This window comes from Platalea leucorodia, assembly GCF_965183815.1.
Source record: "Platalea leucorodia genome assembly, chromosome: 3".
NCBI classification, from domain to species: Eukaryota; Metazoa; Chordata; class Aves; order Pelecaniformes; family Threskiornithidae; genus Platalea; species Platalea leucorodia.
Window position 1 is genome coordinate 25,619,760 of NC_138825.1, and position 14,711 is coordinate 25,634,470.

At 44.4% G+C, this 14,711-nt stretch overlaps 1 protein-coding gene across 3 annotated transcripts in view; it reads right to left on the reverse strand.

Annotated features, from left to right (window-relative positions):
* Positions 1–8,023, reverse strand: part of SMYD2 (SET and MYND domain containing 2) — a 30,177-nt gene extending 22,154 nt beyond the window's left edge. For 2 of the 3 annotated variants that reach the window (XR_014227552.1, XM_082305424.1), the window contains exons 1-2: positions 7,740–8,023; positions 4,605–4,668 (exon numbers count right to left, since the gene is read on the reverse strand). Coding sequence is in view for 2 of the 3 variants with exons in the window: in XM_082305424.1 (XP_082161550.1) it covers positions 4,605–4,668; positions 7,740–7,921 (246 nt within the window). In the remaining variant the exon portion in view is untranslated. The remainder of the gene's footprint in view (positions 1–4,604; positions 4,669–7,739) is intronic. The other variant, XM_082305425.1, reaches the window with a different exon arrangement.
* Positions 8,024–14,711: the final 6,688 nt, after the last annotated feature.

The window sequence follows — 14,711 nt, forward strand, 5'->3', positions numbered from 1 at the left end:
CTCCAAGGATGGAGGCTCAACCACTTCCCTGGGCAGCCTGGTCCAGTGCCTGACCACCCTTTCAGTGAAGAAGTTTTTCCTAATATCCAACCTAAACTTCCCCTGGCACAGCTTGAGGCCGTTTCCTCTTGTCCCGTCACTTGTTACTAGGGAGAAGAGACCGACCTCCACCTCGCTACAGCCTCCTTTCAGGTAGTTGTAGAAAGCGATAAGGTCTCCCCTCAGCCTCCTCTTCTCCAGACTAAACAACCCCAGCTCCAAAAGGTTCACAGGAGACATTTAGCAAAGAAAATTACATGGAGAAAGTTTTCAGACAGGGGGACAGACACTTCCCCAAGGCAATCTTAAGCAGGGTCTTGCAGCATCAGATTCCTCTTGTGCAGAATCATTACAGCAAGAATTTCATATTTTTTTCTACAGCTCACCATAGAGGAGTGGGCAATTTCTACAAGGTCCCATTTAAAACACATCTGCTTGATGCTAATTCCAAGTCTACAACTACATTTTGAGGCATACTAGCTGGTTAAAAATACATGTTTCCCTCACTCCAGAAATACCAACTACAGGACTCTTTAACGTGACATGTTAAGAAAAGCCCATAAATATTTTTTCCAAAATATATTTATTGTTCCAAAACAACTCTTTCTGCACTTTGGCTAGCTGATCTCCACTGTGTCTGGGATAAATAATAGCTATGTGTAATAACAGAAAGAGGGGCTCCAGTAGCTGGTTCAAGTTCACCAGTTCCACAATTGCAACCACGTAACCCTCTTAAAACATTTCTCTCCAGAGTGTTTCAGCAGCTAATCTCTGAGGAGAAAAAAGGAGCACAGGTCTCCTGCTGTTAGACTAAAATTATTATAATTTAAGAAGTCAAGATCCAAACAGCTGCAGATGGGGTCTGAAAGCCACTACTATAATAACAGCCCTGTGCTTCGAGGAGGCAATACTGGAGAGCAGAACAGTATGAATCAGCTGGAAATCACAAACCCTTTTAAAAAGAGAACGGGATTAGGAGCTGGGAAAAGAAAGACGCAGCAAACCCAGGCTAGATCCTACTAACCCACAAAACATTCAAGGCAGCAAGGACAGGCAGCAAAGACAACTTCCACTCTCACCTGCTCTGCATCTGAGACTGAATCTATGTCTATGCAAACATCCAGCTTAATATAGGTCAAACTTAAGGTTATCTATCTTAAAAGCAAAATAACAGACCAAAACAGGCAAAAGACACGTTAGCACTAAGGGAACTGTGCCAGGGCCAGCGTAAGCGCATATACGTGCATATAGATAAACATATCAGCCACTATATTACTGCAAGACTTTGTCTTCCCCTGGGTTCAGTCCCTCACACTACGGTGTGACACCACCTTTCCCAGCGACCAGGGCAAAGGAATTACACTGCAAAGCAGGACTTGGTCAATGCATCAAACACCCAGCCATATGGCAGGAGATGTGCTCTTTTACCACCTGGGGGATCTTCAGCAAGTCAATGTATCTTTGTGTACCTATACCCCATTTGCAAAAAAAGAAATGCCGCAAAGGCTGCTGTGAGGCTTCATTCATTAAATGCTTGGAAACTATTTTAAGAACCTCAAAACAAGGATACTATATGGCTCAACAGAGTGGGAAACACACGCAGTGTCACTAACTTTACTTTCAATAACCACATTATTCTGAAAGACAAAAAAAAAAAAATCTTATTAAACAGAAACACACTAGAGAGAGGATGATGTCTGCAGTGATAAAATCCATTAATTCTGAAAAAGACATAAAAAAATTTGTTTCCCGCTGCACACTTTGGCACCTTTCTCTTGTCTCCTTCTGATCCATCTCTCCCCACCACTAGAAAGAATTCCTATGAATTGTGGTATAGCAGGTCTTTAAGTAAGAAAAGACTGAGCTCAAAAAATTTGGTTTTCTATCCCATACAGTATACTTCATGTGATAAACAGTTGTCAAACTGAATTATATTGAGTAACAAGGTACTAACCAACATATAAAATCATACCATGTCCTTGTTGGATACATGTAATTTGCTGAACTAAGCAAAGAAAACATGGATTTACAGAGAAAATTAACTTAAAAAAATAAAAATCAAATGAACAATGCCATCACAGTTCTCAAGTACAGCCCTGCCCTCTTATCAGCGTTGCATGAAGAAGTCTCACATCTATGGAGGCAAAAGGGACACATTTACTGCACATCCCAGTGTTACAAGTTCAGTATCAAGGCACTGACGTCCTTTTTGGCTTTGACAAAGAATTGCTGAACTGCTGAAAAGTGCCTTTGAACAAGACAGGGATGAAGATGCAGTGCAGGTTGTCTGTGCAGCACGTACAGTCAGTGGAGACCGCTTTCTAGAGAATATTATGCTTGAAGGTAACTTTGAAAGAATGTCAAAGAATTCAATCTCAGCAACATTCATAAATTTCATCAGACTGACTCAGAAGGGCCCAAAACATGGAAGATAATGTTCTATCAACTAGGGAGTCAAAAGTCATATGCATATCACCAGTAAGAGTGAAGTGCTAGTACCTGTGCTTGTCATACTATTGTCTAGACATCACAACATCTTGAAAATGCCTTTACATCTAAAACATCATACTACACACCAACAAGAAGAAAAGATTTTAATTCATTAACTTAGTAGACAGACAGGATTTTGCTGAGCATCATCCCCTGCAGTCTTAAGGACACTCAGTTTGAGCAGTTCAGTTTTTTTATTCTGGGAATATGCCCCACTAGAGAAAGAGTATTCTGACCACCAAAAAAAAAAATTTTTAGAAAAATCAAATTAAGAAGGCAATACATGTACAAGACTTTACTGAGGGGAAAGAGAGGAAAAAACCCTCCTTTTTCTTAAATATAAAAGTATTAACTTTGTCAAGGCTAGAAGTCAGGACACGGAGGGAGGGACTGAAGAAGGGACTTGGAGGTAAAAGCAAAGGACCATGGAGCAGCAGAAATAAGTTCTACTACTTCCACCATGATATCTACTTGCTGTTTTCCCCAGCACAAATCACTGAGCTTTCCTGCTTCAGTAAATCTTGCTTACCTGCTTCAGAAACCTTTGTGAATTTTATATGGTAAGAGAAGAAACTCACAATCTCAGATAAAAAGCGCTAAACGGCCAATAAATTGCTTTGTTCAAGTATTTCCTTCACTCATGTAGTTAAAAGCTTCCTAAGAAATAATGTCATATGGAAACATTTCTTACAAATAAGCATTTCTCATGAATGAATCATGGGGTTTCTCTACACTACCTTTAAAACTCATCCAGATTTCTCTCAAGAGCCTTAAGAATGCTCATACAGTAAGTGTTCTCTTTCTTCCCAGCAACTGCCAGCTGTCAGTCTTTCAATATTCTGTGAACTGTTGCAAATTTTGTAAAAAAACTTACTACTTTTAAGCATTTTGAGTCCTCCTGGTATTTCAAAACCAAAAGGCCGTTCGATTCACCCACAATTCACTAAGACACTGTGGGAAAGCAGGAATCTGGGGAGGCAACAGAAGGAAAACTAAGGGGAGGCTAGGCTCACTTTGCAACTTGTGCAATGGGAGAATAAGACACATCCTTGAAATAAAAGTGGTAGCCATCTCCAAAGCGCTTGGGAACCAAACAGCACAAACCACAACATCTCCGTCCAGATAATGACAATGGAGAATACTTTGCATGCAACCCACACACTCAACAGCACGCTACCATGTAGGAGAAGGTTTGGATTATTTATAGCTAACACATAGTTGCACGCCAGACCTTTGGTGACTCAAATCCCTCACGAGCACTGTTCCATACTCTGTGCCCAGCACCACCGATCTCACATAGCTTACATTATTTAGCTAGCAATCCAGTTGAGTTTTTCACACATACACCGGATAATTCTTCCATATCAAGCTGACAGCCCACAAAGGCTAGATACTAGTTCTGGCAATTTTTTTTTTTTTTTTTTTGAAAGGTGCTTATTCTAGTCTGAAGTAAAAATTGAATTAAAACTGCATGCAAATATTTTGGACATCTTCATATTGCTCTCCTTTAGTGCACACTTATATTCTATTTTCAGGGGCTTTTAGAAAATAAAGTATACAAAAAGAATAAAAGTTGCCAGAATGAGAGAGTTCAGGAGAAAGCACGGTAGGTTTCAAATGGTTATGACTACTCTCAGCTGTGGCCACCCAAAGTATTTGCAAAAATTCTAAAAAAAAAAACCAACAAAAATCTCTTAAGATAGCTATTTAGTGACTTGATTTTTCCATTAGACACAGACTCTCTTACCAGTTTAGTGAGCTAATGTTAAATTATCTATCTGGTTTGTCCTTAAAGAAAGAAGTAACACAGACATAATTAGTGGGCTGACAGACAGCTCTAATCAAAGTCTCAGTGGTACCAAGCTACTGATCTTCAAAGACTCATGCAGACCATGTCCAAATCCTGTAATTGTCCAATGCACAACTCCATGGTCAGCATCTGTGGGATGCTGAAACTGACTGGACTACTATTAACCATAGCTACAATTAGAGACTATCAATGCAACACAAACAAAAAAGGTTCAGCAACCCCCGCCCTCCTTCCCCCCACATCCTCACAAATTGCATTACCATACCTGACATTCCACATTGCAGTAAAAGGCCTGTTTACATCTTCCACACTTGGACAATCCTTCTTTCCTTCAAAAGAAAACAGAAGTTATTCTAGTCCATAAATTTGAATGAAATACAAATGTATCCTGTATCACATTTTTTGCACAATATTTTGCATTTCATAATGAAAACCATGTTTTCTTCAGAACAGTACAACTACAGCTTGAACCCCATCTTCTGATAGCAGACGCTATTTTTATTTGTTTAGAGTTTCAAAAGCAAGTTTTTCCTAACAACTGTTATTATGCAAAAGCACTTTGCTGTCCTGATAAATTGCTGTGTTTGGAAACGTGTTATTTGACGCTGTCTGTCAAACAGCATTGTTTTTTGCCACTCTATGATGCATACCGATAGCTAACTTTTCCTTGTTTTCCAAACTTCCCAATTGCCCTGTATACTTGCTCACCAATATTAACCCTTCCCTTCTGCTGTGCCAGTTCCATTGCTTCTCTGTCCGGTCACAGAAAACACGACCGTTGTTTTGTCAGTAACCGCCTCCCAACACCAAGAAAATATGTTGCATTATTAAATACACTGTTTGATCTCTTGTCACCACATAGCCTCTTACTGTCCTGCTAACCTCTGCTCCGGTATCTGTGTATTCTAAGGTGACCTAAGGCTCATGCTCTCCTTTTTTTTGTATTTGTATATAACCCAACACAGGGAACTGCCACAAGGAAGGTCCTTTTCTGCTTCAAGGTGCATGTGTTGCAGCAGATCCCATCAAACACAGAGCATGTGTTACCCAACACGTGACATTTTGGTGTGACAGCAATAGCGATCTCTCAGCAGTACTGAATACTTTCAAATGTCTACACACCCTCCGCAGTGTAAGTGGCAAAAAAATTGTCTTAAACCGAGGTAAATTCATTGGAGCAAAACATGGGTGAGTGTCCTCGTACAATACAATAGCGTACAACACTTCAGTGGTCACAGGCATTCAGGGTCCATAAAGCACAGCAAGTCTTGACATCCTCTGACTGTTCTTGCAAAGTAGAAGACGCAACGTAAATGAATCAGGCTAACGTCATGACTCCTCTTGCTGACAGTATGTACTTCCAAGCACAGCTGCGTATCTAAAGTAACAAATACTATCAGGTGCAAATACAACGTTCTAGTCTCATTCTGCCCATTTCACTACAACAGTTTTATGACCACTTAGCAAAGTTTCTCTTCCCAAGACTAGTGCTGAGCCCACAACCTTCCTCCTAACACTCTTTGCAAGTTCAACAGGCACAGTTCAGAACCTGGTATGTGCCAGTTCAGCGTCAACGCAATGGGGCACAGACACAAAACACGTTTTTGAGCACTGGCAGATCAAGTTACATCACTGAGATATCTTTCCTCTTAGTGGAACCTCATTACCCTGGTGTGAAATAGGTTTCAGACTACCCCACTGTAACTGCTATGGTACTGCATCCAGTATATTCCTTGATCACTGTGCTCCTCCACAGCTCCATGGGAGAAGCTTGCATGGAGAACAAGCAGCATTTAAATAGGCTGGTCCTGGAGATGACCTTTAAAAGCTATTCCATGAGATAACTATTATATCTACAATATTACCTCATATTAATGGAGCAGGGAAAGTATTCTTTGGTCCTTTTACAGAGCGAAATCTTCTGGATGTGATAAACAAAACCAGCCAGTTTCTTTGGCACAAGGGAATTTGTAGTTACACACAAGAGAAAAAAAAACCAAAAACTTAGGGGCTAGGAAAAGCCACCAGTGTGAAGAAGGAGAGGAAAATCACCTCAGTTCTACAGTTCTTTAGATTAATGGGACTTGCTTCACTGACTTCACTAGGACTATATTAGGTGCTTATATGCAAAGAGAGGGGTGAATGAAGTGAAAAAGTCATATAAGTAGATAATGTAATGAGGAAAAGAAAAAGGACAAGGTCAAGAGAAAGCAGAAAAAAATGCAAAGCACAAGTGAGTTAAGATGACAGGACAAGAGATGAAAAGACCGACTAGAGTGTAATAATTATATTCTTCAGTCTGCCTCTCAGTCTACATATGCAAGCAATACTTACATATTGATAAAAACAGCAAAAGTACAACAATTGTTTTCCTTTACTGAGGCAAACACAAACATTTGCTCCGAGTTATAACCAGGTAAGCACTGCAATTCTTCAGTAAGCTGCCAGAAGTCAGGGAAGTACCATACCTTTTAAAAATGCGGTGTGGTGTGACATGCCACAGTATCACATCCATGCCTAATTTTGTAACGATAACCCTAAAGTGCATTTTCTTTTGCTGCAGCAGCTGACGTTGAGAGGTTCACAGCAACCCCTGGAATACCTGCAGCAGGTCAAACCGCCCCTCCACACAGGCGAGGAGGGCAGCTGCTGAGCCCCCCGAAAACCCGAGCCCCCCGCAGCCTGCCAGAGCCGGCAGCCACCAAGGCCCAGCAGCAGGCCTGCCCGCAGCGCACGCCGCACTCGCCTGTACAGATATTTCTGCGTGTTTCATTACATAAAGATATATATATTTATATATATTCCACTCATATATATTCCATTCGCACCATGGAAATGCAAAGTGTGCATAAGGCAATCGCAGACCCTTTCTCCCTTGTCAAAACTTCATTAAAATCAGTGAATATGACGTTACTACAAAACTGGATGGATCAGTGAAACTCTCCGTGAGAGCAAGGTTATGCAGGTCCCCACGTAACTGCCAGAGCATGGGACGAGCAAAACTTTTTTTTTTTTTTTCTTTCTTCCTTTTTCCTGAACTGTTAAGCAAGGAAACCCAGTTCTGAGCTAAAAGTTTCGCCACGGCGCTGCCGCCAGAGAACGACGAGCCGAGGAGGAGGCAGGTTTTGCCAAGAAAGGCCCCCGGAGCCCCCCGGCAAACCCCCCGCGGGGCGCTGCCGCCGCGACCCGCAGCCGCGGGACCGAGGAGAGGGCCCGCCCGCCGAGCAGCGGCCGCCACGCCGCTGACTGACACGGCCACGGCCGGGGGACGCGGGCGGGCCCACCCGCCGCTGGCTTGGGGCCGGCCGAACCGCCAGAAGCCGCCCCGGGGCCGGCCCCGCCGCCGCCCGCCGGGCCGCCGCCGCCCCCCGGGCCCGCCCCAGGCCTCCCCCGGCCCTACCTGGCGAAGCAGCCATCGCAGTGGCTGCCGCGCTCGCTGACGGTCAGGACGGCGGTGTAGGCCGGGCAGCTGAAGAGCAGCTCCCCCACGGCGAAGCGCCGCCGCGCCCGCAGCCCCCGGCCCTTGCCGGCGCTGACGAACCTCTCCAGGCCGCTCGGCTGCGGCGCCGCCTCCGAGCGCATCCCGCCGCGGGGAAGGGCAGGGGCGCCGGGACAGGCCTCCGCCGGGCTCCCCTCCCGGCCCGCGTACGCCGCCGGCGGGGAGGCCGCGGCCGGGGCCCGCCGGGTCCTAGCGCTCTGCGGGACGCCGCAGGGCCGCTGCCGCCTGCCCCTGCCCGCCGTGCGGCGCGGGGAGCGCCTCCTCCGGGCGGCGGGGGATTAGCCGACGGTGACCGGGGAGGGAGGGCGGCCGGCGGCTGCGCACCCGGGAAGTCGTCTTCCCGCTGCGGGCGCGGCCCCGCCGGGCTTGGCTGGAAGGGACCGGGGCAGCTTCGGCCCGCTGGGCCTCGAAACCCCGCTGGGACAACCGCCCGGCCCGCGGCCCCGTCAGCCCACCCGCCGTGGCCTGGCATCAGGGAGGCGACTGCCAGGCTTACCGCCGCTCGCCGGGGCGGTGGGAGCCTCCCCGGGTCCCGGCCTGGACCCAGATCTCCAGCAGCGAGTGCCCCAGGGAAGGGGCTTGGCCCCCAACCTCACAGCCCCTGTCTACAGTAGCAGCAAGGGCTGCCAAGACAAAGCGCTTCGGTCACGAGCAGCTTTGCTCATCAGGTCATGGGGGGCCTCAGGTGGCACGGCCTGCTTGATGGCTAGGGCAGGACTCGGCTCATGCAAGCCTGGCACCATTCAGGTTCCCCCACCATAGGGCTGCGATGGCAGAGGGACCCTTGTGTGATCCATTTCTCCAGTGGTGCGAGGAAGCAAAGCCACTGAAGATGGTGGGGTGGGCAAGAGATCACAAAACATGAGGGGAAGGGGCCTCCGGCCGTGGCCAGCCCACCCCTGCTGCAGCTGGGCCAGCTTGAGAGCCAGGCCCAGGCCTTGGCCAGCCCAGCGCTCTCATGCGCAGCTTGTGGATGCCAGGTTTAGGTTACGGCTCAGAGGCTGGAAAGCTGACCATCCTCTCCTAGTATTTTAGGATAATAACCTGTAGTCCGAGCCAAAAAAATCCCATGGAATTAATGAAAAATTGTCATAAGTGATGGGTTTGTCTTTATCATAAATCAGTCAAATGGCAAAGAAACAAACAACAAGTCTGAATGGGCAGCAACAGCCATGTTGTAAACACAGCAAAACCTCCAACGGCAAGAAAATAGTGAATTTATGCAAAGTAAGAATTCCTATCTTAGAATTATTAAGAATAAATCTATTACTGAAATCCAAATGCAACCCAAGGGAAAGCAGTAAAGCTGTCTGTACTAAAAAAAAGTGCTACAGCTTTGTGCCCAAGTATTTTGCATATAATTATCAGTTGTACAACACCCTGATACACACTAAGAGAATATTCCTTTCAGAAATACGAGTAAAGCATTGAAGTGAATGAAAATATTTTCAGTGCCACTTGTAGTTCACCGGCAGTGTCGACTGATGTAAGCATCCAAAGGTTGTAATCTCTGCTATTAGTATCTGTGTATTTAGTTTTGTGTTAAGTTATCTGTACAGTAAATCATTGGTAAGCTCTTTTTTGACTAAACACCGCTTGAAACTTGAGGCTCAAAATTTCTGCAAGGAAGTAAATCAGTAAAGTGGAAAGAAAAGAAGTACATTGAAGAAGCAAACTTGAAATAAGAAATTAGTTTGCAAAAGTGCTTTGAGAGTGTTGCTAAATAAAAATAAAATAAAAATTGATCCAGTAGGATCAAGATGAAAAGACTAGATTTTAATCTTTTTAACCATGCCTTATGTGACAGAGCTATTAATTTTGCTAAAGCTACTCTTGTGTTGCTGAGCCGAGAATCTAGTCCTAAATTGAAACAGCAGCAGTATTCTGTAGCTATTCGATATTAATATTGCAACCCAGTCTGTTTCTCTGGATAATTTCAACTAATTAGAAGTAGAAACACTAAAATAACAGTAGAGAAAATAAGCATGCAAAATTCAATTAGCAAAGAACGTAACGCATCCCGTACTGCCTCATTGCAGACACGGGGTGACAGCCACAATGGGGGCGAAAAGGAACGCTGAGGTGCGAGACACTTTCCCCAGCATCACGGATGTCCGTCAGGCTGGGTGCTGCTGGTCCTCCTCTCCTGTCGGCACCCAAACGAGCCACCTCAGAGCTACCTCAGCACACCCCCTGAGCTACAGCGTAGGTGTACCTGCATCTGCCCTAACCCCATCACATCTTCAGCTGTGAAGCACCTCCCCAGCTGCGTAAACAACTATTAGGGGGGCCATCCCAGGAATCAGAATTTGGAAGTACTCCAGTGTAAGGGAAATGATGCAACCCCCCCAAACCCCAGCTTCCCCCTGTTTTGAAGCTGGGTCCCTCGCCCACCGCGGCACGGTCCCGCAGGGCCTGAGCTGGACAAACAAAGCCGTGTGCTGGACACAGGTCCCTCGACAGCCCCAGGCAGGGCCAGGGGGTGAACCAGGCCCAGGGGCAGCAGGAGGCAAGGTGCAGCGGTTGTGGGTGGGGTTCCCAGGGAGGCTGGCCAGGGAAATGAAGGCATGTTCATGCCCGCAGGGCCCTAACAATAAACTATTCCATATAACTAATGTATTTTATATCCAGTTGCATATCTTTAACATCTTTGACGTTCCTGTCCATCGTAACATCATGAAGCTTTTGGAGCCACAGCAAAAATAATGTATCTTTCTGGACCAGCATTATTTGAATTAGTTAAAACACCACTTTTTTACAAGGAAAGAATGAGCAATGAAAATAGGTTCAGTCATTGAAAAATGTGCTATCACCCTCCACCACTGAGCTAAATGTTAATCATGACCCACTGTAGATCTATGGGCAGCAGGGATGGAATTAGTATATCCAGTTAGAATAATAAAAGCCACGTCTAATCGACTAACCGAGTACCACATCTTGCATGCAAGGACTGCCATTCACTCTGTATCCCACTTCAGTGTAGATCGTGGATGTCTAGCTCAAAGGTCTGGACTCTTAATTATAGGCATTTCTACAACTAAGTATATTTAAAAATAGTAATCGATAACATATTCACTTTATGAATGAATTAACATTAACTGGGAAACTGCCCTTATGTTCAATCCAGTTTGATTAATTGATGGGTCAATTATAGATAGACAAATAGAGTCACAGCTCCTAAAACCATCTACTCTGACTTCTTATACTGCGCAAGCGATTGAATTCCTTGAACTAATTCCTGCTCAAAGAGGAGCGAAACTTTTAGGAAACAGCCAGTCTTGATTTTAAAATGTCCTTAATAAGCGGTTTTACAAAAAAAAAAAAAATACTAAACAAACACACATGCTTTATTTCTACCCTTAATATACCCAGCTGTCTTTTCAGCTACTGGTTCTTGTGACAATATTATCAACTATTTTGAAAAGTTCTCAGCTTTTTTCTCTCTACATTAGTACTTGTAGACATGGTAAAATGAAATGAGTCAGCATTTGCTTCTGAAATCTGAAAACATAGCATTCATTTCACTCCAGTAGTGAAATCCTGGTCACACTGCAGCCAATGACGAATTCTATGTTCTTTAATGAAGTCAGGATTTAACTTCTGTTTCAAATAACATTATGTCCAAATAAAAGAGGTCTAACAACTCGTACGCATTATCAGATCACTTCTAAATGATACCTTGTGCTGGGTCATAGGCTTCTCCAAGATCGCGTAGGTTCACTGATGAGAAGCTTGTGAGGAGGTTTCTTTTTGGGGGAACCAGCTGGGATGATGGCAAATGTTATCACACTCCTGTTCCACATTATCACCCTTGTTGAACAGCTGACAATTTGATTATGCCTCAGGTAATGAGGAAAAATTTGAATTTCAGCAGCTCTCTTTTTTAATAAACAGTCATTTAGTTTTAAAAACAAAAATAATAATTTACTAAATAGGCTTTATTCCACCCTGAAAAATGTTGCTTTCCAAGACATAATGCATGAATTTATTCACAAGAGTGAAATTCAGCACCGGTCTGCAGCCCTATTCAAACCCTCCAGGAGAAATTCAACCAGCTGCCTGCATAGCTTTTAGCTTACTTTTCATGTTTTCAAGAAATAAAACTGGTTTGATAAGTTATTAATGAAAACAGTTTTGTAACTACTTTGTTAGTATATTTATCCTGTCCCCCTTGTTCTATATTTATACAAAACCTGTAAATAAAACATACCCTTTTGAATCTCCCTATTTTATCTGTGTTTTCAGACCATGTTCATCAGATAAACTGAACATGGGTTTTTATGAATCAGATTGAATGCCTAAATAAATATTGTTCATTGCAAAACACGGACTTGTTAATCAATTTATGAAGATTCTCAAGGCTTTAGCCATATAAATATGCATACCACTGCTGAATAAATAGCCAGGGACTTTCAAGCAACCAGAAAAAGACTGGAGTGCTCTCACTCCCCACTGCTCCCAAGATGAGCGGAGGAGTCTGTGCCCCGCAGGATGTGTTGAGGACCTGGCAGGATTGGGCGATAAAATGATACTTTTTTAAATTATACCTTACATCTGCAGAGTCTGGTACTTCTCATCTCCTCTGTCTTTTTTTAACTTCTGTTACGTCTGTTTTAAATATGAAAGATGATGGCTCATGAAAGGATGTGAAGTAGGGTATAGGTTTAAGAAAGTCACAGAACAAAGTGTCATGCCTGCTCTTTGAATTTCTTAAAATTAAGGAGTCTTTAGAAGCAGAGCTGTTCACCTTCACTCACAACCTTGGAGCCGCTCTATGGAAAACCGTGTGTGTTTGACAGGAAAAGATCCATCCCTGTTAGTCACTTTTAGTTAGGCTTAATCACTTCATCTTCCAGAAATGGTACCGCCGAACCGCAGACTGTATTCTGCAGGAGCGGCTGCACGCCCTGTGCCCAAAGCTGTCTTTTTGTGTTACGTGTCACTGCAGACTTTAGCCAGAAAGGTTCTGAACTTGGAAAGGGAGCGGGGAGTCGCTCGCTAAGACACAAGGCCCCGAGCAAACTGGAGGGTGAGCTAGGAATAAACAATAAAATCAGCTACAGGGTAGGTACAAGAAACGATCATAGGCCAGCAGTCTATGGGGAGAGAAAGGACAAAGGAAACCGTATATAACCTTTTCTATATTTAATACAATTATTTCCAGAGAGGTCTGGTTTACTAACCTTGTCTTTTTTTTTTTTTTTTTTTTTTTTTTTCCCCCAAAACTACTGGTACCATCAGCTGCTTCAGCTGGCCAGTGCAGGTACTGACAACAGGACTTCCAGGGGCAGCTGGAAGCACGTCCCGCTCTGCAGTCCAAGTAACAAAAAACTCAGCGTAAGCGGGTTTAATAGCCTTTGCGGGCAGATTTCACGGCTCACCCTCAACTCTGTCCTGCTGTAGCTAGGCAGCTGCTTCTGGTATCTTGGCAATTTATGGGTAGTTTGGGTTCAGAGATTTGCACCTTTTCAGCAGGTGAGTGCAAGTCTATATTATTCTTTGCGAACCAGAGATTAAGTGTGAAGGTAAAAACTCAGCAGGAGCTGGGAAATGCTGCCTTTCAAAGAGGAAAAGTGCAGTTAATCACTTTTAGGAGATAACCTGCAAGGTGAGAGTTCAGGGATGGCAATGAGTTCAAAATTCGGTAGGGGCTGCAAGCACGGCCTGTCAGCGGTGCTTCTCTCAGGCTGGTGTGCTCCCAGCTCCCAGCCCTGGAGGGGCCTGGGCTTGACATTCGAAATCTGTCCTCGTGTTATCTTCCACATCTGTGCCACGGATTGTTGACATGTTGACAGTATTGACATTGCCCAGTACTGATACACAGACAAAAATGCTGTAGAGATGCCCTGGCTCTGTTGATACATCAGGCTGTTCCCAACCAAGGAGGACTGGTGGAAACAGAAAAGCCAGGCAACCCCATAGAGATGTCTGTCTCTTCTCTTTAGCGACATTTGTGGTAGTGAAAGACCTAGAGATCTAGAAAGAGGTTCCTCGTTTTTTTCATGGAAGGAGCAAACTCTTCATTGCCCTCACCCATGAGATACCTCCTACAACTTTATAAATATTAACATCCATGCTGCAAGTCTTTACAGGGGACAGTACAGACCTATAAGAAGTAAAGACTCAAGTTTCTGCGTAATATATGGAAGTGATTTGCCTGGGTTAAATATATTTTAGTCCACTCATTTGAAGTTTACAAGCGTTTTTAGTATATCATTACAGAAAGCCTGTACACAAATTTCCAAAGACAAAAAGTGACAGCAGCACAAATGTGGTTTCAGGAGCGTATCATGATGACAGAACTGGATGACTGTGGGGAACAGGCAAGGGCAGCTGTTAGGTGTGAATGTGACACTCAACACTCAGATGCTTGCAGTTCACAATTTGCTTTTATCAGAATCAGCAACCTCACAACTGCCATTCTGTGTTAACTCCAGCCTGCCCCTGGCAGACCTGCATTAACCTTTGCTTATGGAGCCACGGCAGGACTCAAGCAAATAAAAAAATAACATATGTCAGATTCTCCACTGGTGTAAATCAGCATCTCTCCACTGACTTTGAAGGAACGGCACCTGCTTGCTCAAGCTGAGGATCTTACCCAGTGCTACTATAGCATCATTACGTTGTCACATTCTTCCCCTGCCTCTCCTTTTGTCGTCTAGCTGCAACTTTTCTGCGTTGAAGACTAGAGAAGGGTCTTTGATCCTCTGGTAACTCCTTGAGGCTCCCTAAGATAATTGGCCAGGACATTTCCTGAGTTATCCAGGGTCATTTTATCTGCCCTTTTACTTGCAGAGGGATTACAGGCAAGAGAAAAGTCTTGGAGCCTTCACAGATGCAGACGACCTACATGAGTGCTGCCGTGTGTAGTAG